The sequence below is a fragment of the Toxotes jaculatrix genome, chromosome 3, assembly GCF_017976425.1.
Source record: "Toxotes jaculatrix isolate fToxJac2 chromosome 3, fToxJac2.pri, whole genome shotgun sequence".
Taxonomy (NCBI): Eukaryota; Metazoa; Chordata; class Actinopteri; family Toxotidae; genus Toxotes; species Toxotes jaculatrix.
In genome coordinates this window covers 5,042,961-5,067,523 of record NC_054396.1, presented here as the reverse complement: position 1 = coordinate 5,067,523, position 24,563 = coordinate 5,042,961, and the positions used below count along the sequence as shown (strand labels likewise).

Here is a 24,563-nt window from a genome sequence, read left to right as displayed (position 1 = left end):
CCTCTGTTTTGGTGAAGGGTCAACTTCATGGTGCTGCCCCGCCCACACCATGTAATTTTGATGCTTTTGATAACTTTTACTCATCAATGTCTTCTGAACCATTATCAAACATTTCAAATGTATCAGATTATGTCCTCTACTCTCTCCTGCTCTTCTGCCCAGAGAAGCACAGCAGTATACAGCAACAGAAAAGACATGGGCAGTATAAGTGCATCATCAAATGAGCATATAAATCAGTTGAGAGTTTGAAGGTCATCCTGACTGTAAAGTTTGTTCAACATTGGATGAAGTATGTGGGAGATACAGGCACAAATACATCCATGTATCAGATTATCAGTTATCAGTTATTTATAGAATTTTATAACTTATAAATGCTGAAAATCCATGAAGTTTCCGATGGATTTGTGTGTAAAGCATTTTGAGTTGTTGAGACAAATTGTTGCTTCAGTTTGTTGTTTGTTGTTACAGAAAATGCACTAGGTGGCACTAAGAGCACGCAAATGAATTCTGCCACAAGATGGCAATACAACATAGTCCTTCCTTACTTTAATATTACAGAAGATGCCCTTTATTTCCTATGATGAATTATTCATGGATGCAAATGTAAAAGCCACATAATAAAAAACCTTTTCCCAAGTTTTACTTCTTCATTGTAAGCAACCATTCAACGTGCAATCCCTCTTCCCTTTCTGCAGAATCAGAGACAGTGTTTGAATCATACTGAGACATTTATTTATGCATGTATGTTTTCCATTTAGACTGAATGCAAATACAGCAAATACACACCACCAAGCACTAGGGGAATGTAGAGCAAAAGGCAGTGGAGAGTTGAAGGTGGAGGCTAAATAGGGGAGCAGTTGGATGCTCTTCACGGGGAGAAAAAAAAAAGCTCATATCCATAATCAGTACTGTGCTGGTTTTTCTACATTAATGGGGCCAATAAATGTTTTCATCTCATTGCAGACTAACAGTGCAGATTCAGAGAGATTTCTTTTTCCCTGCACTCAGCGTCACATTCTTTTACAAGACAGTAATTCACTTTCAAGACAGTTCCTCCTCACCTTGGACCGAGAGGAGAGGTCGTTTCTACATCTGCCTCACGGTGATTAACAGCACTTTCAGCTGAGCACTGACAACTGTGACTCCCATAACCACGGCTTGCAAACATAAGGCACCCATTCATGTCACATTTCTATTGCTCTGCTGTTCTTCAGATTTTTTTACTTACTGCCTCATCCCTTGAACCTAAAAACACATCCCTGCACTTGTCAATTTCTACATAGTTTACAGGATAATACACAGAAGTATGGATATTCATATATAAATACAGGCTCCCCGTCCTTCAACTCACCACCTCGCCCGCAGTGCATGAATTCTCTCCTGATACCTACAGTCGTTTCTCTTCCATCAGTAGTGTGTCTGATATTACAGCAAAGACAGGCCATTTTTCCCTAAAGTTTACAGTATATGTGCTGCTATCATGGCAAGCAAGTGCCTTCACAACAGTCCAGTGTCATATGACCAGATAAAATAAAACAGAGCAAAATAGAATATACAAATCATCAGTTTGGGAATCTCTGGTTTCCACAGACACATCAATAGCAGGTGGACAGTTTCAAGGCAGGGGAATGGGAGGATTAGACGAGGAGGGCGACAAAGCCATGGGCACAAGTGTTGGAAAAGCTCCTTTGAATATCACTAACTCTGTGTTATAGGTTTTGTTTACGCTTCGGTACGCATGAGAGTTCACAGTTTTCTCCCTTTAGAGGACAGAGGATAAGAATAATGGCTGCTTATTGCAAATCTCACAAGCAGTGCGCTTCACTGCTTTGGTTAACAGTAGCACAAAGTTAACAATGACAGCAAAACGGCTAACAAGGCTCCATCAGAGGGATTGTTATGTATGATAAGTGATGCATAGTATAGTATTAAAGGTCATCCAGGATATATGTTAAGTGACAGTCAACAGGTTCTGTGGATAATCACCTGTGTCACACTGGGAGTCTCGACTTTGTCTTTAAGGGGAACAGGGAGGAAAAGCACAGACCTCACACTCACCACTCTATAAATATAATGACAAACTCATATGCCATAACTTAAAAGAGTTAATCCAACAGAAAACAAACAGAAATGTACCCATGTTAATCGTGTGGTTTTGAACTTTTCAGACACTGTTTGTGAACATGTACTGAGAATTTTAATTTTCCGCCTGTTGGTCTGGTTTTATGACCTGCAGCTTTCCTGTTTCCTCTCACTGCTCTCATCTCTGTCGTTTCCAGCGTTGGTCAGTGGTGAGAGGGAAAAAGCTCTAATAAACCATCTACATGCTACCTGCTACGCAACAAGCTGCAGATACAGTTATCATCTAGCTGGGGAATTAAGCAGCTCTTGTCAAATATTTCTCTAAAGAGACCAAAACAAAGCGAAAAGAGAGTCAATATTGGACTTACACTCACCAGGAGGCCAGAAATTAGACTCCAGATGAATGCTAATTTTGCTCTGCATCTGCTGGATGTTAGAAGACACAACTCTTTGATGACAGGTGATGATACGTCAACATGTTTACAGCTTGTTGCACCACAAGTGGCCAAAAAGCAGTTATATCAAGGATATAATATGTTTGATTATTTACAGTGACATCAGTTCACATCTGTTCAATTTGAATCTGGAATGAACAGCATTCAGATTCCAGATCTGTCAGGCAAACAACCAAAAGTCATTGGCCAATTTCTCTTCAGTGCATCACAACCTCACAATTTTGCAAACTTGCTTTTCTAGATTTGGGTGCAATCGTTCTAAAGAACTTTGCATTTGATGCTGTGTTTCACGTTCATGTTCACACATGAAGAATGAAATGTCCAAAAACACAGGAATAACATAAAATCTGTCAGTAAACTCAAGTAAGAAAACAGTAAAAACATATCATTACATTTCTGAAACGTATTAGATAAAACATTATTCATATTAAAATTTCTCTACAAACCTCATAACTGTGCCCAAAAACGTGTGACCAGCATTTCTTCTTGTTGATGGCGAGTTGACACCAAAATGAAAACAGTCACAGTGAAGCGGGGGAAAATGGGACATGGACAGTATTGTTTATATGTTGGAGACAGGGACCATAGCAGATTTCCAGCTGTCCACTGAACAGTGGAGGTAGTAGACTTTAAAATGTGTCCACTACTCACTGGCCCAGTGTTTTTTTGTTTTTTTTTGTTTTTTACAGTTTCTCCGTAGGTGCTCAGTCCCCTCATGTCAGAGCTTCTTATGGATTTCAAATATGGATGTGTCCACAATTTCTTTTTCATTCCCTCTGCTATTTTTTTTATTGAATCATGCAGATTATAATCATCTGATATTATACATATTTCATAAACAAGCAAACACTGGACATAAATTAGATTCTCTATAGATAAAAATGTAAAAAGCTAATAAGACAGCTGTTGATTATACTGAAGGTGTCACAGCCAAGAGGTGGCAACAACGAGCAAAAAGGTTGCCTTCTGCCACTCGGCACCAACCTCCCCACCCCACCCTCCCATCACCAGCATTGACCCTGTACTTTCACTCAACCTTCTTCTGCTTTTATATATTCACTTTATATGTGACAGTAGCACAGGGAAGATATTTTTTAACTTAAACTAGAAAGATTAGAAGATTTTTATTTTTGGGAAAGGTATTGGGGGTTGGGAGCTTGATTCATATGATCCTGAGGGTTCAAATGAGTTAAGAAGATGCATTAGATTAAATAATATGCAAGTAAAGTTTCAGACAAATGACTCTAATAGAGGTGAATTCAAATAGTAACAGTTGGGTTTCTCTTTCAAGCTTGCATCACTCCAAGTGGTAAATTATCCAATAGAAGATGCTTCCTGTTCTTTAAGAAGGTGGAAGGCTGGGATGGGCCGGGGACAGGACGGGAGGCCGGGTCACAGTCGGTTTGTCTAAAGGGACAGGAGTGAAGGTCTACTGACTGCTTCATGGAATGCAGTCTCTTCTTGTGTCGGTGTGTACACAGTGGGGTAAAGAGTCCTCTTGGTGGCGTACCGCAGGGTGGGACAGGAGACACACAGCTGGAGGATCCTCTCCTGTCTCCCCGTCTCAGGAGCCACCATGACCAATCAGGACTGCAACAAGACAACATACAGATCTGGCATCACACGTGAACATAGAGATGAGATAATGGGCTCATGTCAAGACACCCAGACTGAAAGACACCCAGACTGAAAGAGACACAAAACTACAAATAACACAGCACTGTTTGTACTCCTTGTCTCTTTATGGTGGTTTTGCTTGTCTTTTTGCGCCTCTTTGTTGCGCCTCACTTGGTTGACCTTCTGACAAAAATGTTAGCAGTCATTAGCCCTGTTCACCCATTCAGCAATCCACTGACACAAAACACAGTAATCTTGGAACCTGAATTCTGGTCACATGAGCAGACCGAGCACTCTGGGTCACACACCTCTAGTTTCCCCTGCAGCTCCTCAGTGGGAGACTCTGTTTCCCTGATAACCACTGCTTTTGTCACCAGCATGTCGGGGTGCTGCTGCTTGGCCTCTTGGATTGCCATGGCGAGGGCCTGGGGACATGAAGCACCAACACTTGGGTCATAAACCTCACATATTAGCTTCCAGTGCCTTTTGACTTACTGAATACACAGTACATATCAGTATTTCTATAATACTCCTCTCACCTGATGTTGGTCCACATCATCATCTCCTGTGATTATAATCCTTTTCTCGATTCTGGTCTCTGAGTAGCCTCCTTTCACAGTCTGCACAACATGTATAGAAAGAAATTAACTGAATGAATTCAGTTTTACAGATGACAAAAGCAGTAATCAAAGGCATAATTGTTGATTGTATTTCTTTGTTACAAAGAAATAATCACTGCAGTGTTTCTGCACCAGTTCCTTGTGCACCAGATCATTTCTCAGTAAAGACATCTATTGTTTACTACAAACAAACAAAAGCTTTCGCAAAGTGGAAATGTTGTTTTACAGTGAAATAAAGATGTTGTACTTAAATATCTAGAAAATTATGGCAAGATGGTATTACTGCAGAGTATACCATTATTACATTACACAGTGGCAAATAAATATTAAATATATTTTGCTTTAGTATTTATAAGTCAACAGAATTTATTTTTTTTTCCCATATGACCCTTTTATTTGTCCACCTACTCCAGCATCTCAACAGGGAGGCATCAGAAATATTTAAGAGTATACTATAAGATACAGATGTGGTGGGCTGACTCCAAGTCCAAGTCATTAAACTGTAACCATGGGAACAGATAAGGTGTTACCTTGGTAACTTGAGTTGTGGTTGCTGAGGTGACGTTCTCAGCGGTGATGGTCAGCGGGGACACAACGGACTCCCTCCCCTGGGTGCTGGCTTTTACCTGCAGCACAGTCATTAGAGGGGAGTCATTACACACATGCACAGACACAATACAGAGGCACACACACACACGCTCATACACAACATGTACTTTTTTCTCAGTGACAATGGGGTGAAAATCACTTATCTGAAATATGTGTTTAAACACACTGAATGTTATCAGGGTCTCTTTCTACCTGATGCCCCGGACAATAAGCTCATTTTACACTCTGTCAACTGTTTGAAGGAATTCAGGTTCTTATTGAATGAATGAAGGCCACAATCACACAGCCGTGGTGGGGCAGTGCTTTATAATGACTGGAGACTGGCCTCTGGATGAAGTATGAAGCAGCCATAACAGGACACGGTAGTGAAAGGAGCCTTCACACTTTCTCACTTCCAATACATCAAGAGGAAACATCAGACAGATAAAGGAATCCCTCAATTAAAGGGGCACTCCAGTGATTTAGTACACAATACACAAGAAAGTGATTTCTTTTAATAGTCTGAATTGAATCTTCAGAGGCTGAATTCCAACTACGTTTTCCATAACGCAGCTAACCCTAACCTTTTTAGTCCTCTCTTCACTGGTAAATGCCTTTAACATATCACTACTCCAGTCTGTAACTTGGGCCTTTCTGTTAAAAATCTGAATTCCACCTGTTCACAGGGAAATAAAAGTATTCATCTACTCATCTAAATGTTCTCATCCACATTCTTCGTTTGATAAAACGGAGTCATTACCATGGTATTGAATACCAGTATTGTGACAGTTAAATCCTTTGAACATTTGGCTCACGCACACGGATCACATCGCAGATATGTTCATCTCTAGCATTATTCATTTTAACACTTTTTCAGAGGGACATCAAGTAAAGGTCAAGGCTAGAAAAGAAGACTAGGGAAAGCACAATGGCTTGAGTTTCTTACTCTGCCGCCACCCACACACCCACCCATACACTCCACACACTCCACACACACACACACACACACACACACACACACACACACACACGGTCTAAAAAGATACTTACAGGGGAGCCGTTTTCTTTAAGGGCAGCTGGAGCCTCCTGTGGGCTGACAACTCCATAGTTCTGAGAGAGAGGGAGAAAGGAATACTCTTGAAATTTGTGTGCAGAGGTTTGATAATTTCATAATACGAAGTACATGTATATTAAAGGGATCCATTAGGTGGCCGTAAAAAGAAACATTATTTTGGGGACTCGCTGGGGGACTCGCAAGAGAACCCACAACAGGGTTTCTGTTGTAAATGTACAACCTCTGAGCCTAAGCTCAGATCTCCTTCAGAGCCACAGAAGATGTCTTCAAACTGCTTTCACAGTGAAAAATCAAAGGTGTAATTAAAACATGCAGGTGTTACACGTCACCGCTCACTGAGACACCCAAACGTAACAAAGCCAGTGATAATGTTATTAGTTACTCCTTTGTTTTTCCAACAATATGTCAAAAGTGTCAGTGAGAGCACAAGCAGGAAAGAAAAAACATTTCTCTGGACGAGGTACAACTTGTCTTCTTCTTCTTTTACTTTTGAGATAAAACCAATAAAAATGTGGAGTTGTAAAGTCAGCAGAATGACTCAGCAATGTCAGTTATACAGTAGTATCTATCTAAAGTTTGCACACATTAGCTAACATTAGCCACTGTAAGTTTCTGGATAGGTAAATGAAAAAAGTAGCAGAAACAGTGTTAAGTTTACAAAAGGAGGAATATGTTATTTTCTTTTGCCCATAAGCTTAACAAATCAATATGACAAGTCATATTTGTCATATTGATATTGTCATCATGTAAAGGTCGTCCAAGCCCTCAGGTGTGTCTTTCAGAAAGCAGAGGAAAGAGGAGGCAGAAAAGAGGTCCCAGTGTAGAGGTATGTCATCTTTTCTAACATTAAAAAATGCTGTTTGGCTTTTTATTTGTACTGGCTAGAGACTAGCTAAGTTGAAAAAAAGTAAAGTTGCCTAATAATGCTACTGTAGATACTGTAGCTACTGTGTAATTATATAATTGTTGTGCAGCCTCTTTTATTTTAGTAATGCATAATCACAACTAGATAATAATTTGTTATGTTGAACACATCAAGTAGTAGTCTGTCTGCTGCAGCTACAGGTTTTGCTTGTACTGCACAGTAACAGGTAAATCCACTCAAAAATGTGCAGATACACTGAGAAAATATTTGCAGAGGCCTCTAGAAGCTGCTGCAGAGAGGAGCTTCTCCAAAGTGAAGCTTATCAAAAGTACCTGAGATCCACAATGTCTCAAGTGCGTCTCAGTGAACTTACTTTAATAAGCATAAATCGTGAGGTTTTCTAGGCAGGTATCATTTGATGATACCATAGATGCCTTTGCCTCAAGGACGTCCAGATGTGTACAATTTTAAATAAGACTTTGTATAAGATTTTAGTGCTACATTATAATTTTATGTTGTCTTATTTGCACATTCTGCTTCTATAAGGCCCATTGTTGCCACATACAAGTACAAAGTATTCACCAACCATAGCACCATTTCCATTTATGTTGTTGAAAACAAAAAGTTGCTGTCACTGTGACTGACTTTGAGTTAAACCTGTACTGCAACTATTGTATTCAGTTTTTATATTATATTGCACTGTTTTGTATTGTTTGAACATAGCACCTTTTTATTATTCATATAGTGGGAGCTGTGAGGACTTTCTAAATATTTACACAAACCCTGAACAGGAACTCTGGCTTTATTTATGTTATTTTAGTGTGTGTTTGTTTGTGTGTTGGTGTGTTTGATCAACAATTAAACCTTTAAGGACTGTCATATGGCTGTTGTCCATTAATGGTTGGAGTGGTGTGTGTGTGTGTGTGTGTGTGTGTGTGTGTGTGTGTAGGGGTAGGGGGGTGTCAAACCATAATCTCGTCTAGGGTACCAAAATGCAACCAAGTAACCAAGCAGCTGCCAACTCTGCAGTAAAAAAGAAAAAAAAAAAAAAAAACAGCTAAAAAATTTCTCTCAAAAGTTGCTTGAGGTTAAAACACAGCTAAAACAGAGTGAATACTAAACGTTCAATAATCAGATCACTAGAAACACAACTTTAAATAAATGCTTATGTTGCCCCATGTCTGCTGGATGTTCACCATATCAACTCTAGAAGTTGACAGTATCACTGTTTTTGTTCCAGCTTGTTCCAAAACGAATGAAGTCATTCTGCTTTAAAGAAACTAAATGAATTTATGTACTAGGGGTATTTACATCTATTTGATGCATGGTCTCTTTCTTTACTCAGATTTAATCAAACTGTTGCTGTTATTTCATTACAAAGAATTTAGTACAGCTTCATTCAGTGGGGAGACTTTCAAATTATGATAGGATGATGAAATCTTCTCCGCATTTAAAAGTCAGCTACAATTTACCACAGTGAGTTCTGTACTAACAACACATTTCATAACCATGAGTAACAATCAAGCCAATGACAGCAAATGTATAATGGATGAATTGTTTAGCAGAATTAAGTCCTTCTTCTACACTCTGGTGGCAGTGTTACCCAAATTCAGCCTGTCAGTGACGTGCAGACAGCCAGTAAAGAGCAGCAGCCAAGCCTTTGTGCTGCTGTTAAGAGACCTAACGCACATGACATGTCTCCCTCTGCTGGACGAACAACATATGTGCTGGAGATCTTTGCATACAGATGACGTCATCCTCCATTTACTGCACACACACACACAAGCACACACGCACGCACGCATGCACGCACACACCCAAACACACACACACCCACACGCACACACACCACTGGTAGCTTGCACTGACATCTCTGAAAATTCGACTCAACACTGATTTGGTACTTCAAAGGCATCCTCTCTACATCATTGCCTGAGTTCATCCACACCATTAGCTGAATGGCTAAAGAACCCAGCAATGATTACATTTTAATAAGGCACCTGTGGGACAGCCAGCCAGCACTCAAATCTCTGCCTCCGGAGATGAATGAGATTCGCACCTGCTTTCATCATCCTCATTAATACACTGTCAATACTTTAATCACTCCATAATGATGCTATTATGTCATCTGTGTCTGGGGAATGTGGCCTTCATGTCACTGAAGCCAAAAGAAAATGCTTTCTCCTCTAATCAAGACTATCTCCACAGCTCTGCAAAAATTATTAAATTCTTCATTGCAAATCTATTTGTTGCATGACTGATGGAACTGATTACACGATGAGTATTGTCCTCACTTGACCTTTCCACAGATACTTTCAGTTAAACATGAAGAATGTATAAAAAAAAAGGACACGTGAGAAAAGGGGCAATGGCAAATAAATGGTATATGGTATACAATAAATTATACAATAAATCCAACATGGTACAAAAAAATAAAATAAAACACAGAAAAAACTTTGACATTTCAGGAAAGTTAGACAAGTCGACTGATACTACTGTGTCTGTGGGATAAAGATGGAGCTGCAGCCAGCAACCAGTTAGCTTAGTTTGGCATAAAGGGTGAAAGCAGGCAGAAACTGCTAGCCTGTCTCTGTCTGAGGTTGACTGGCCAATAAATACCCAGCACATAACACCACAAATCAATAATTTTACACCTTGGTTTTTGAACACATTGATGCTAAGATAACCGACTGCTGGCTATTGTCAAGAGTCTCATGATACATACATTAAATGACAATGAAAGAGACTTGAAAAACCAAAGGCAGCAGAATAAATTTACAGCAACATATTGTAACCGCAGCTAGCCCACCACGGCCAGGGACAGCGCAAAGACTTATGGGAGTGCCATCTCCCCGGAGCCCATGGACTGAATGTGTATTTGTTATGTGTTGGTTATTCTGTTCTGTTAATTTCTGTTAATTTGTCAGTTAGGCCAATAAACTCTGTGAACTTGACTTCTCTGCTACAATATTGTACATGACAGTACAGTGGGGATGCTCACATTCACATTACATGTTTTGGTTTTTGTTGGTTTACCTGCGGTGAGGCATTCGTGACGTTGGGGTGAACCTCTGATCCATTCGTATGCGTCTCCGTCTTAGTGTCGGTCCTCCTCAGCATATGGGCCACGCTCACAGCACTGGGGTCTTTCTTTGCCACAGGAGGCTGTGTGAAACACAAACAGTACAGTAAAGTCAAACAGCATCAACCAATTTCTTCTCAGCATGACCTCTGAAGACCTTGGAAAAACCACACATACTGTTAACTTAAAGGAACAAAAGCTGAAATACAATTTTTATTGGACTGTTTGGGTTGATGTCAAAATGCAAATGATGCGGCGGCAGGGGAATTCAAAGAAACACTGATGCAACTGACAAATATAAAATGGGTGAAAAATTCATACAGTGACGCATCAACAAAGAGAATAAAACATGTAGAGACCAAATTAAATATGAACAAAATGCAACTGAATTCAAACTATGGGAAATGGTCCAACGAAAAAAAAAACAACAAAAAAAAAAACGCGGATAGTTATGGTACCAAGTCCAACCAAGCAGGGTGAATCCAGCGGGTGATGAGGATGAAGGATGAACACATTCATCTGTCTACCTCATGATGTGCTCCCTCCTCAGGAAGCTTCTCCTCTATGGGAGACTTGTCCCGGGAGCCCATCAGACGGGCAGAGTAGAACCTGGAGGTCTCCTCAAAGTCCTCCCGGCCCACCTCAGGCTGCCGCTCCCTCTCTCCCAGCTCCGACATGCCTTTAGAGAAATCCTCCACGCCAGTGTGGAGGTCTGTGATGATGGTGAAGTCGACCTCAGCCTCCAGGCTGGACGTGGAGCTGACCGTCATGCTGGAGCATTTGCGTTCGATGCCTAGGTGGGTTTCCCTCATGCAGGCCACAGTGTCCCGCTCCTGCTCTTCCTCAGAGGCTAAGCTCGGCTGGGGCCTCCTGTCCCCAAGCTCCTTCTGAGGCAGGTACAGACGCAAGGGTCAAAAATCTAATGTAGCTGTAGATGGATGGATGATGAAGATGGCATGGAATGTGATGGAAACATCATCCTTATGTTTAAAGGCGGTGTGTTCGCTGGGGTTCATGGAGACGATCCAAAATCAAAGCCACTCTATTATACATGCAATTTATAATGAATATACACTGGAAAATCATGAGGCACAGCAGTACTGTCAGAGGCGAATCGCTGAATGACTGTACATGACTCTAAAACATTAAAATAAAACAAGGTAACAAAAAAATAAAAGTTTGAATGATACAAGCAACTTTAAAGGGTCATAATAAAAAAAAATCGGGAACCACTGAATAACAATGAAGCTCCTGAGATATCCAATCTACAGTACTGCCACTTATATTAATTACAAGTACACTTGCCAATCAGATCACAGTAAAAACTGGATCACGCCAGCAACAGAAAAGCACACGAGATTCTGTTTTCAACCCACACATTCAATTGAAACTCATCATGGTGATGGATGAGGGCAGCTGAGTGGCCAGTAAAAAGTAACATTCATCCTTTATAGCTTTTGGCTATTTTTTTTTTATACTCTATATCAGGAGAAACTGGTGCAGTCAGTTAGCAGGCGTGCAGTTTACCCGTGAGGGGTGCAGAGAGGAAAACAGATGATAGGGGGAGCACATGAAGGTGGATTTAAATGTAAATGAATAACCTTGAAATCAGCAAACGGCTCTTCGTAAATGGCAGGAGTAGAGACAGGCTCCTGCAGAGGGAAGCAGAGGAAAGAGCAAAGAGAGCATCTGAAGGTTAGAACAAGCTGAAATGGACAGAGCACTAACAGGCCACCACACAGACAGAAATCCTAAACAGCAGAGCTTGACTGGGGCCTGGAAATATGAGCTCAGTGTGTCCTGAACACCAAATATTTGAGTGCAGACCTAAACTGGGATCCTGGTATACTGATCAGTGAGAATCCAAATCTGAGTATAGCCAAAAATTCCAAACAGTTAGCTTAAAGTAGCTAATAAATCAGTGTTTTTAACGTTTTAATAACTAAAGCCCAAGTTTAGGTGAGAAATTCAGCCAGATCCAATCCAAGCCCACTGGGTTTGTTGAGATCCAGTCAGGTCCAAATGGATTCAGGCCCAAATTTCAAGCACTACTCTATAATAACATAGCGTATATCAATACAGTTTAGAGGACAGAAAAGAGGTGAGCTTACTGCAACTAAAACAACATATATAGGCAGGTTTATTTGTTAGAATTAGCAGAGGCAGGACAAGAAAGTCATGCAGTTTGTATGATGAGCAGGTTTTCTGCATAGCAACAGCCACTCTTTGACCAACTGAGAATGTGCAACACTACGCACCTTGAATTTCAACAAGAGAGTATTCAAATGTTGTCAAATAATATTGTTAAATGTCCAATAAAAGGTGCATGGGTGCATTTCAAAGCCTGTCAAAATGACTGTGCGAGTGGGTCCACATGTCTGGAGGAGCGCCCAACGTTTTCCCACACTCCCTGAGTTCAATCAGATCGTGATATGATTGTCACTCGCCAGTGAGGTACGTTCACACACTGAAAGCTACGCAACACCCCTTCTCATGCCTGTTTAATCCAATATATGCGAGAGCTTGACTCGGATGAAAAGGTGGGAAATGATGAAAGCTGTCATGTCTATTCACTTTAAATTCCTTTCATTCCAGCGCCAAACGCGTGCAAGCTCCTAATGATACCAACAGTGAAATGAAAGCAGCAAATCTGACTGTGTCAGGCACTGAGCTGTGGCGCCTGGCTGCTCACTGCCTGCTGGGGTTTCACAGTTGGAGGAACCAGCGTGTTTGTAACACCGCTTAGCCTTCTATCCAGGTGGGGTAGGGGAGAATAATGCATATGATTTACAATATGATATTTACAAATATTATCACCAATCTGAAGGATCAAATGGCATTTTTTTTCAATTCTGTTGATGTAAGTTCATCAGTTTGATGTAGTTTCTCAATCATTTGTGTGCAAAACAATTGTGTGCCCCATTTATCTCTAATTTTGGGAGATAATAGCTGTCTGTGACAAAGTAATGGATGACAGTACATTTCACCATTTCTTCCTCAAATGAGTGATTTAATTTGTAACATTAGTATGCAATAAATGGTTTGTTCTGTATTTCCAGTTTGAAAATCGCATGGAGCAAAAATCATCAGAGCGATGATAATATGTGAGCCTTTCTTTCCTTGCCACACTTTGACAGAGAACAACGTGAGCTGTAAGGAAATTTGTGGCTCACAAGTTAGAGAAGGCAAAGACAAACCAAAAACCAAGACAATAGGTATTGATTTTTTTTTTTTTTTAACTTTCACAGCCAGTGGTGAGCTGTACAGATTTGCCAGACAGTGTGGTGCATTTTGAGGGCAATAGGAGGGGAGAAATTGGGTTGCCATATGGAGAAATGTCCAAACTTTTTGATTGATTTTTGCCACAAGACGGAGCAAAAGTACCGCTCCGCCTGCTCTTCACACAGGCACGAACAGGTAAGATGGATGAGTGTTTCAAGTCACTGAAAACGTAGAAAAAAAGAAAAATGGCGTGCGAGTCTGTCTGAAGCTCATGCGATGCTTTACTTCCAATGACTGAAAGCCAAGCAGAGTTACCGAGTGTCTCTTCTTGGCTGCATCCAGGCTCGGCTCCCTGCCGGCATTTCGACTGTTCCGCAGTATTAGTCCGGACTCCCTGGCCTTCTGTGTTTTCACTGGCGGGGCTGGGGGAGCCATTTTGGGAAGCACTGAAATCTTTGAGCCAAATGACTGACTCTCTGTCGGTCCTCTAACAGACTGATAGCTATCTTCAGCTTGTTCTGTTTTAGAATTACTCTCCAGATCTGCTGCAAATGCCGAATGGAAGGTGGAGACATCAGTCCAGTTAAGGTCTGAGGATCCCTCCGGAGAGCCGACCGACCAGCGGTATTCTCTTCTGATGACCCGAGTGGGCTCGTCCTGTCCTGTCCTGTCCCTTTCATCCTTACATGCTATGCTCTTTGACCGCTCTGGCTTGAGAGGAACAATCCTGGTGATTTCCGACTGGTAGCTGCTGCCTGACAGTCGGTGGAGAGACGTCCTCTGACCTTTTTCTCCCAGGAAACCCTCAATATCCTCTGGCCCAGAGCTACTGATCTTCCTCTCGTGTGTCCTGACCTGTCGCAGTTTTACCTCTGCTAGCTCTTTGTTGTCAATAAGACCCTTCCCTCGCACCTTCATCACACACTCTCCTTTAACACCAGGTAATGAACTATCGTGTTCTATCTTTCCGGGTCCGTTCACTGAGCCTAGATCGATATCTGTTGTTCCAGCCTGACTCATTTTTTTCTTTGCCTGCACTGAGCCTTGAGTGGAGACCTCCCTGCTTTCTCCTGTTGAGATCTCCTCCTGTTTGTTGTCTTTGTAGACCTTAAAAGACTGATCCTTTCCTGTTAATTGATCATCTTTCTTGACCACCACTGGGGATGATTCACAATGATTCCCTGTTTGAAATGTTTTTTCTGGACTAACGTCCGAGTCTGAGCCCTCATTTTCTTCTCCAGTAGAATCACTGCCTCCTTTCCTGTAGATAAGCTCTGCAGGCATTCCCAGGTTTAAGCTCTGGGGTCTCCTCTTTTTCCTTTGTTTAGAAGCTGTGCGTTCCTTTATCTGGCGTGAGCCCGGGGCCACATCACTGTTTGCCTCAGGGTCTGAGGCTTGAGATGGTTTACTTTGAGATTTGTCTTGAAACGAGTCTGCATTCTCAGATAGCAAAATCACAGAATGACTTTTGTCGGTCGGCCGAGAATCAAAGTATACATCTGCCTCGCTGGACGATTTTGTTGATGGAAATTCATCAATATGGCTTTTCATTTCTTTTCTGTCATACCCTGTTACCTCTTTATGTATCATCTTGGTAAAATCTATCTCTTTTTCCAGCTCCTTTTTCTCCCACAAGGAATCAGATGCAAGAGATTTGTTCTCTTCTTCCGCCTTCCAGTCATGGTCTTGTTGATAAGTTTCTTGTTTTTCAATCAATACCCACTCCTCAGAGCCCTACATGTTGGTATAGATTAAACACAGTTAGACATGCCAAGCATAGCTGCTGCAGATAAATAAATCCACACAATCATTTGAATCACAGAAAAGGGAATAAAATGTACAACTGGTACATAGTGGTATTTTGGTAAACAAGCGTTTGCCTTTAGGAAGTAAATGTACAATACGTGGTTGTATTTTCTTAAAAAAAAAACCAAAATAGGCATATGAATACACAGTGCATTTCACCAAGCCACAAATGCTAACAAAATGTATCATGAAAGAGGAAGAGTGAGAGATTCGCAACCTCAGGTGAAGTCACAAGAGTCTTCTGGACGAAACCCTCAACAGACAGGCTGTTAACAGGGTCCTTTCCCACTGCTCGGCCCACCAACTGGCCGACACGAGGCAGAGGAGAGAGTTTAAAAGAGAAGGAAGAACAGCTGTTAGAGCTCAGACTTGAAATGAGAGAGGAAATTAGTCAGATGCACAACTTCATGCAAAAGGGAGAAAATGGGAAAGGCTGGAAAAAGCCAGTGCTGATAGGATTTAACTAAGTTATTCTGCAAAAAACTTTTTAATGAACTTCAAACTAAAAACATGCAATCCCGTGTACCTGACAGCCACCAAATCCACATAACCAAATCAGCAGGCATTTGCAATGCAAATATTTTTTTCTGTGACTACATCAAAGAGCTGAGTTTGTACGAATCTCTTGAAACAGTCAAGAGCACCGAGACTTTCCCAGCCTTCAGCTGTCAGTCAAACAGAATAATGCCCCACACCCACCTCCTTCACTCTCTCTCTTCCTTGGAACGAGACACACGGCTGATTGCTTTTTCTGACGCAGACAACGTTTGACATTCTATGGTTATAATCTGATCATCCCAGACAGCAGATGAGAGATTGTCTGAAGAAGACTTGGGCACCGAAAAAGACATGAACTATTCTATCTGAAGACTGCAATCTCTGTGCTCCATCTTCAATAGCCTAATTACCAAAATGTGATCAAAGCTTGAGAGCTTTCGTGATCTGGCATAAAGAAAACTGTGTCACTGTTAGGCAATCACGGAAGAAAAAAAACAGAAAAGATAACTGATAATTATTTCTCAAGTGCCACATTCAGTAAATCTTAAAAACATCTTGAAACTAATCTCATCAAGATGTTGCCTTCTGTGCTTCTTGTCAGTCATCTTCAAGTACCTTTGAGATTTTGTCAGAATTATTCCGGTGCACCACAGACAGAGCAGAACGCACTTCATTATACACACATCTTCAAATAAACTACAGATTTCTATGTTTGTTCCTTTGAGAGGTAATATCTTTACACAGGACATACCTGTTTGAACTGCCTGTAGGAAAAAAATTAAATTCACCTTCACTAATCATGCTCGTTTGCTCTGCCTTTTCCCAGTCATACCGGTGCATTATATCTTCAGGCTTTAAATATTCAAAGACGACGAGAAGAGCACACAAAAAACTTGCAAAACAAGCGTCTCCATATGAGAAAAATATACCCTGCTTTGCTTTGAGTCAAGCAGCAAAAAGAGGAATTCCACATGAGAGTGGTCAGACGGGAATATAAATGGCCTTCAATGGAATGTCAAGCATCAGAAGTTTCTGGATTTCAGATATGGACCCTAGTGGTCCTTAAAGCCCGCGGACTCCCCCCTCACCAGCCAAGTCGCCACACTCAGCCCCTACTCACAGCCTTCTTCTCTGGTGTGCCAGTAGGAGAAGTTGCAGACAGACGCTTCTCGCGGTTCATCAGCTTGCTGTTAGGTTCCCTCAGGGCTCTCTTCAGCTCATTGATGCTGGCCTGGTGCTTCAGCAAGAAGTCCTGAGACTTATCCAGAAACTGGAAGAGAGCAGGCGGAAAAAGAAAAACAAGATGGAAAGAGAAAGGTGAACACATTAGAGGAACGTCAACATCGTTTTCATCACCACGTCACACACTGTCATCTTGTGCACGACTGAGCAAGATGTGTGATACTAACAGGAGAAGATGCCGTGTGAACTGCTTACACTTACAGAGATTATGCTAGCTAAAGAACAACTGTAGTTACAAGTGAATTTGTTTTTAAGAAACAAATGAAAAAGACAATCAAGGCAAACACTGCAAAGTAGACGAATGAAGAAATGAATATGTAACATATTTTAATATTGTTTGCTAATTCAAATTCTGCATTTATTTTGTTTGTGGGTTTGTTTGTTTTTTTGAATGATTGCAATCAATGGTGTTATCTGACAGCTGGTTCCTTTACACTGAAACTTTGCATTAAAAAAAAAAAAAACATTTAATAAGCTTATAAAATGCAATGCATTAAACCAGTGGCTCTCATTCATCCTGGCTCGTGATCCCTTACAAAAATTTAGTGTCTAATTAAGGGTCTGTTGTCACATTTTTAATGACTTTCTATGAATTGCCTGATACTCAAAAATGTCAAATAATCCAATATTTCACGAGAAAGCAAAGATTCAAGAAAAGTCCAAATAAATGAATTTGCTGTATTTACCACACTCAGATTTATCTTGTGACCCTATGGAGGGTAGAAACCACTGACCTACCTAACAGTATGTCAAGTAGTTATAATTTGCTAACAATCTAACAATGTTATATTTCATAAGGTACAGTGTGTTAAAGACCCTGAAAATATAGTTTCAAATCAAATTAAATCAAGTACATCTCCATAATATAAATGACTATTGCTAATTTTGCAAAGTTAAAGGTCAGAGCATTCTTAATTATATATATTTTTAAAAATAATAAGTTGAATATTAAACTCAGGAACACATGACATCACCGTTTTCCAACAGTCCTGCCCACTTCAAACCAGCGAGAAGACCAAACTAAAAATAACTAAATCTGTAATTCAGTGTGTCCATGTGGAGCCCAATAGCTTTAGCCAGGGCAGCAACAATACAGTCAACCTATGGTTAATTGTGATGCACTGGTAATGATTTATTTCTCATTTAGGATTCAATATTTATTTTTTAGTCATAAAATAATAAGCAACACATGTTTTCAAGCTTCACTATTCTTGACATTTATAGTACTTTTCATATTATCTATCCTGATAATGTTGTTTTATAAGCCAATCTTCATTTACATAAAACTTTGTAGAGGATAAAATTAATCAATGTCTGTAATGATTGTCCACATTAAAATAAGGTGAAAGTGTCTGAACCCTGATGTTCATAACCCTAATTGATCACAAACCCCAGTTTTTGTAGCAGATATGGTAAATATTGCTGCTCTGCTGCATTTTTCAAAGTCAAATTCACTCTCAACATAATCCCTTTGCCACAGGGACCATTTTTCTGAAGAACAAGTACCTTTATTTTTGATACTTTAAGTACATTTCTTTGAAAACACTTCTTTTGACCTAATCAACTTAGATGAAGGACTTTAACTTGTAATTAGTAATTGTTGTACCAATACTTACAAAAGGATCTGAATACTTCTCCCACCACTGCACAGAGCAGAATATTCCAAAACGGTGAAGAACATGCACAAATGCTTTATAGGCCCTCAAAGAGAGAGAAGGGCTCTTATCTACAACAGAGAGGTATTGCACTGGAGACTTTCAAAGCTAAGGCTAATGAATTTTGTGCTCATGGCAGCAAGATGTTTTAAATTTATGACATTTCAAAGGAAATGTGAAAAATATCCCTAAGTCAGGTAACTCTCAACCTATAAAAACCTCTGAAGACTAGAGGATCAGCAGCACACACGACAAAAAGCACGAGAGCCGAAGACAGGAACCTGTACCTCCTGTTTGTGCCGAGGAGTGGCCTCCTGGTCCAACTGAGAGAGCTGAGTTGGGGCAGGAGAATGGGAGAGCACGAGAGGGGTCAGAGGTGAAGAGTGCGGGGTCAGAGAGTGCAGGAACAAGGTCAGATGCAGACAGGATGGTAGAAGGTAAATCAATAAGGGAGGCAGGCAGACAGACCGCAAGACTACACAAGTTTGGAAATTATTTGAAAATACATCCCAGTAGACATTTTGGACTTAAATAGATGTTGATATCGAAATGAAAATACGCCACCAAAATAAAAGCTGAGGTGTCTGCATTTGCCATTTCTAAATCAATCTCTGAGGCAGTGCTATGATTTTTTTCCTTTTGTTGTATTGTGGAAAACTCACTTCAAACCTTTCCTGTATCAATCACTGTCCATCAAATGATTGCTGGGATGCTTAACCACACAATCTTTGCAGTATCATTTGTTTATGTGGTGCAATGCAGCATAGCTTTGTCAATGATAACTGAGCTGACAGCCACAGTAGAAGAGACAAACACAGTGGAAGACAGGCAGAGAGTGTGAGACAGAAAGAATAAAAGATGGATGGACAAAGACAGGTATACAGACAGACAGACCGTGACCAAATCACCAGACACCAAATACCTCCTGTTTACTGTCAACTGGTGACCCAGCCTCCTCCTTTTGGCCAGCAAGAGTTAAAAAAAGAAAAAGCATGTTAGCAACCTGAGGGCTGGGGTCGAGTTTGCATCTCTCAGCATAATGAGAAAGGGTTAAAAACTGTAAAGCTGTTAGCAGGATTTATGAGCAGTGCAGTGTAAGCATATAAGCCTGAGTGAATAGGAATGAAAGGAGAAGAGTTAGTAAATGCTAAATCCACCAAAGCCACCACAGCGTTATGCCCCTGTTGGATAAGCTTCAACTGGCCTAAGAAGGATGTACTGCACCTATTTTCATCAGCACCCCTGCAGTCCCTGACTTCCTTGCACCAAGGTCGGAGTTGTCTTCAAGCTGACTGAAGCTCTATATGTATTTGGACCTTCTGTAATTTTAGTAGACTTTAGCGCAATGGAAATTCATAAAAAGGAACAATTTTTCAGGAAATATTTACTACCATGATCTCTTTCTTTCTGCTTGGAGTGACATTCCCGTCTCTGTCCTGCTCTGACTCCTGGCCCTGCTCTTGGTCCTTGTCCTCCTCGTCCTGCTCCAAACTGGGCTCCAGCTCAGTCTCCTGCTCGTCCACAGAGGGGCTGTGGATGCGATGCTGTTCACTGATGCTGCGGTGGGACAGGCCATCATGGTTCTCACACATGGCTGAGACTGGTCGTGAGAACTCTGCTAGTAACAAGAGTTGAATTATTACAAGAGACAGATCAGGTGAGTTCATCTGGGTCTGGGGATATGGGTTTTTAAAGTAATGCTTTGATGTTTCATCTTAAGAGTAGGTGAAAAGACTGACACCACTCTCATGTCTGTCTCTAAAATCTGATGCTTCAGGCTGTTAGCTTAGCTTAGCATAGATACTGGAGGCAGTGGGAAACAGCTCGCCTGGCTCTGCTCAAAGAAAAAAACTGAAATGTAAAAAATGTATGTGCAGAACTATTCCTTGGCCTGGAGCTTTGACTTCCTGAAACAAGAAATAGTCTGTCAGACAACCCCCTATGAAAACACAACTTTTCACTATAAAAATGACATATGACATGTAAATCAGTGAGCCTTAGGGGAGCTGGTAGGTGAATGTTTTTATTTGGCATTCTTCTGCTTCAAGTCTTTATGCTAAATTCGGCTAACCATCTCCTGGCTGCAACTAGCTCTCTGCAAGAAAGCAAAAAATGTGTAATTCCCAAAATGTCTCACTATTTCTTTAAATGTCCTCAAAGTCTCAATGTTGCAGCTTTGGAGCTGAATTCAAGTTCACAACACTCTCTCTCAACACCACTATGGCTCTCACCTCCATCCAAGCTCCGGGACAGCAGGTACCTCTTGCTGGTGGAGCGCTCAAAGTGTGGAGCAGGCCGGTCTATAAGCGCACTGGCTTGTCTGGTTTGAGCCTGTGTCCTTCCACTGTATCGAAACTTTGAACCCATCACCAAGAAGCCCTTAGGAGGAGGCTCCGGAGATACCAACCTATGGAAACAGAAACGATAATGGTAACATACTGCACCATATTGTGACATACCAAAAAGCAGCTGGGCAAAGACAGAAGGGTGAACACTGGAATTGGGAATGGTTTCAGTTGTGTTCTTCTGGGGGTGCATTTTCCATTTCTGTTTTGTATCTCTCTCAATAGAAGCTATCACATTAGAAATATCTTTAATCAAGACTTAACCTGTGGTTTAGAGTAGACATGTTTAAAAAAAAAAAGCACTGCTTAATTTAAATCTCAACACATTGTGGCTGAATATTACATATTTTATATTACAACACAGAAGAAATATCTACTAGTTTGAGAGCCTCTTGCATGCTAGCTGCATAGAAAATATTATCATTCAGTCCTTGTATGAAATGTCATCTTGCACCTCCTGCACGCTCCTGTAAAACTGAATCAGGATCACTAGTAAAGTCAAGGTGGCCATGAAAATAATATGAGCTGTGGAGAGGCTACTGCATGTTTAACAAAGCACTCTACAATGAGCGTGGCTGCACTTGATGAAGCTCTACACATGGAAGTGTTTTGTTTGCCTTGAAACGCATTGAACAGGAAAACTTACAACCATGAGAGCAGATCGATTCTTACCGGAAGAATGTGTGATGCTCAATGCAGACCTTCCACAGCCTCTTAGCAGCTCTGTGGTTGGGAAGCTTAAAACCGATTGTACTTTCGAACTGCTCATACTAGAGGGGAGAGAGAACAGGGAGACAAAGAGAAATGTGAAAAAATGTGTGTGTGTGTGTGTGCGTGGGAGGGGGGGAAGGACAGCACCAGGTGTGGTTACTCGGTTTTGCTGAAGGTCACTTAAGTATTTCTCAGTGGAGTTGAGTTTAGGGCACGCTAATATATTCATATAAATTGCAGTACATTTATTTAATCTCATACCTGCATGAGGACTAAACCCAATCAATAAAGCAGTCTTTGCTTTGTGCTTACATAAACACAGCTGTCACAGTATATACTCTATATGTCAATACATAAGCAAACACATTTAGAACATTATAACATGGATTCTGCCAACTAGACAAAAAGAGCACATCAAGGTAGAGGAGGGATAACATCCAATATTCAGAGACTGGGAGCAATTGGGAGAAAAACTGTTTCATGGCTCTATATTTACACTCTTTATCCCTCTATTCTGGCTGCAGCTGCAGCAGCTCTGTTAAAGGGGCTCTTTATTTGGCTCGATCACAGGCTCACTGTGCGGCTCTGTCACTTGACTGGGTCTGGCCCAGACAGCCTGTCACACTGAGGCTCAGCATGGAGGATAAGCTGCAGCGCTGCACAGCACAATGAGGAGGGCAAGAACATAGCTCCTGACCGTGCAGAGGAACAACGCTGGAGGTATAAGGCAGCGGATTTACAGTCCTCTGCACAGCTTAACTGACCACACATTCATTTCTTCTGTGGCTTTTAACAGTAACAGCTGAGACAGAAGATTAGCTATTGTTGAATTCAAAATGTGAGATCACAGCTTAAAGGAATAGTTTGATATTTTGGGAAATACACTTATTCATTTTCACGCTTAGGGTGACATAGGAAGATTGATATCACTTGCAGGTCTGTACGTTAAATTTAGAAGTGGAACCAGGAGATGGCTAGCTCTGCATAAAGACTAGAAATAGGGAAACTGCTAGCCTGGCTCAGTCCAAAGGTAACAAAATCTGCCCAGCAACACCTCTAAAGCTCACTAGTTAACATGTGATTTGTCATTACAACAACTTGTATTTCTGCCAGGGATTGTGTGCAGGACAATTTCTTTGCCAAGTGCAGTGATTCCCTGCAGTCATCACTGTGAGGTTTCCAGGCAACCAGAGTTGTTTCTACACTTCCAGTCTTTAAGCTTAGATAAGATAAGATAAGCTAAGCTAACCGGCACCTAATGTTTCATATTTATCATACAGACAGAGAGAGTGGCATCAATCTCTCCTCTAACTCTTGGCAAGAAAACTAACAGGTATTTTTCCCAAAATTTTCAACTATCAGCTAGTGGTTTAGCATTGGATAAAAAGTTGGGATACATTCACATCTTTTAAGCCCCATACCCATAGTTTGTGCCACAGGCTTCCTGTTATAAATGTGTAAATTTTCACTATTATCTCATCATCACTGTGATCATCCAGGCTATTTTCTCAGAACTGAAAAAGCTCCTTCAAAGCTTGAACAACTGTTTTCTGTGGAGGAGCACTAACCATGATGAGCGAAAGAATCTTTATGTGCAAAATCAATAGAGTTCCCCTTTAATCATCCTTCACCATGCTGCATACCTCTCCAGGTCGAATCTTGATGTAAAAGTTGCTCCTCTTATAAGAAATCTTAAGGATCTTTGGCCAGGCAAAGCGGTTGATCCTCAGCCTGTCCCGGTAAATCAGCAGGCCGTTGGCACAGACGCCCAGCATTATGTCAATCCCTTCAGAATCCTGCAGCGAACAAGGGACAGCACAGAGGCAGAAAAGATTCATAAGCAACACTGTACGCATCCTTGAAACGTACTGCACTTTCATGCAAATTGGAATAACGTCAGGAAGAGCCAACCTTAGCATGATGGAGGTCCACACCATACATGGACAGTTTCTTCGCATTCTCCAAGAAGTTAATCTCAGCCTCTGCTGGAGTCATCCCCCTGTGGGCAGAATAACAATAATATCTGTAACCAACATCAACAGGCCTTCTTAAATAATAAGCCCATAATCTTGCACAGTAGGAGCAGAATTATCTTGGTAATATGCTTGGTATATTCGCTTCTAAATTCCTTACATCCGTCCCCCTAAGCATTATGATTGGTCGTATGCCAAAAAGCAATGCCAAATCAGTGCGTGGTGAAAACTCTCTAAGTGAGAAAATGTTCTCATACTGGCAATACTCTAACTGTGTACATCTCAATGACAGATGGCGTGGTAATGTGACGGCATCTATCAGCCATATGCATGATGGAGTGTTTTGGCACAATTGAAAACTCATCAGCCCGCCATCCCAGGACATTTGTGGACAGATGAAAGTCTGATTTAAACAACAGTATGTCCATTATATGTCCAGTACTTGTAGTTTCGATGGAGCTCCATCACCCTCTCCTCCAGCTCACGAGTCTGATTGGGGGCAAAGCGAAAATCGCTGACATAGTCTGAGCCGTGGTCATCCTGGTCGTAGTCTCCCAGCTCGGCTTGAACGGTGTAGGAGCCCAGGAGGGCATGAGTGACGAACGAGCACGGCAGTCGACCTGACAGCATGTCATCCCTCAGCTGCAGACACAGGTAGTATCTGTCAGATGAGACAAAAGGGGAGGAGGGTGTTGGCAGTCAAACAAGCCTGAGCCAAGGCATGCTC

General features: G+C 41.2%; 2 protein-coding genes across 4 annotated transcripts in view; both read right to left on the bottom strand.

The window, feature by feature from the left end:
* Positions 1-720: 720 nt before the first annotated feature.
* LOC121178866 (band 4.1-like protein 1) overlaps positions 721-24,563 on the bottom strand; it is a 78,904-nt gene continuing 55,061 nt past the window's right edge. Inside the window, exons 7-20 of one of the 3 annotated variants that reach the window (XM_041033289.1) lie at positions 24,279-24,497; positions 23,775-23,862; positions 23,507-23,659; positions 21,825-21,922; positions 21,039-21,214; positions 20,199-20,425; positions 17,031-17,180; positions 15,630-15,716; positions 10,339-10,467; positions 6,413-6,472; positions 5,305-5,400; positions 4,694-4,774; positions 4,463-4,579; positions 721-4,127 (exon numbers count right to left, since the gene is read on the bottom strand). In XM_041033289.1, the coding sequence (XP_040889223.1) occupies positions 4,122-4,127; positions 4,463-4,579; positions 4,694-4,774; positions 5,305-5,400; positions 6,413-6,472; positions 10,339-10,467; positions 15,630-15,716; positions 17,031-17,180; positions 20,199-20,425; positions 21,039-21,214; positions 21,825-21,922; positions 23,507-23,659; positions 23,775-23,862; positions 24,279-24,497 (1,687 nt within the window). In that variant the 3' untranslated portion in view covers positions 721-4,121. Of the gene's footprint in view, positions 4,128-4,462; positions 4,580-4,693; positions 4,775-5,304; positions 5,401-6,412; positions 6,473-10,338; positions 10,468-11,985; positions 12,037-15,629; positions 15,717-17,030; positions 17,181-20,198; positions 20,426-21,038; positions 21,215-21,824; positions 21,923-23,506; positions 23,660-23,774; positions 23,863-24,278; positions 24,498-24,563 lie in introns of all 3 variants that reach the window. The other 2 variants (XM_041033290.1, XM_041033291.1) reach the window with 2 other exon arrangements.
* Positions 10,487-11,829, bottom strand: LOC121178867 (band 4.1-like protein 1). The gene has a single exon (XM_041033292.1). It carries the CDS (start codon positions 11,194-11,196, stop codon positions 10,900-10,902), a length of 297 nt encoding a protein of 98 aa, XP_040889226.1. The 5' UTR covers positions 11,197-11,829; the 3' UTR covers positions 10,487-10,899.

What these genes read in the sequence shown, in the direction of transcription:
- LOC121178867 (XM_041033292.1), bottom strand. Translation starts at nt 11,196, where the DNA reads ATGAGGGAAACCCACCTAGGCATCGAACGCAAATGCTCCAGCATGACG.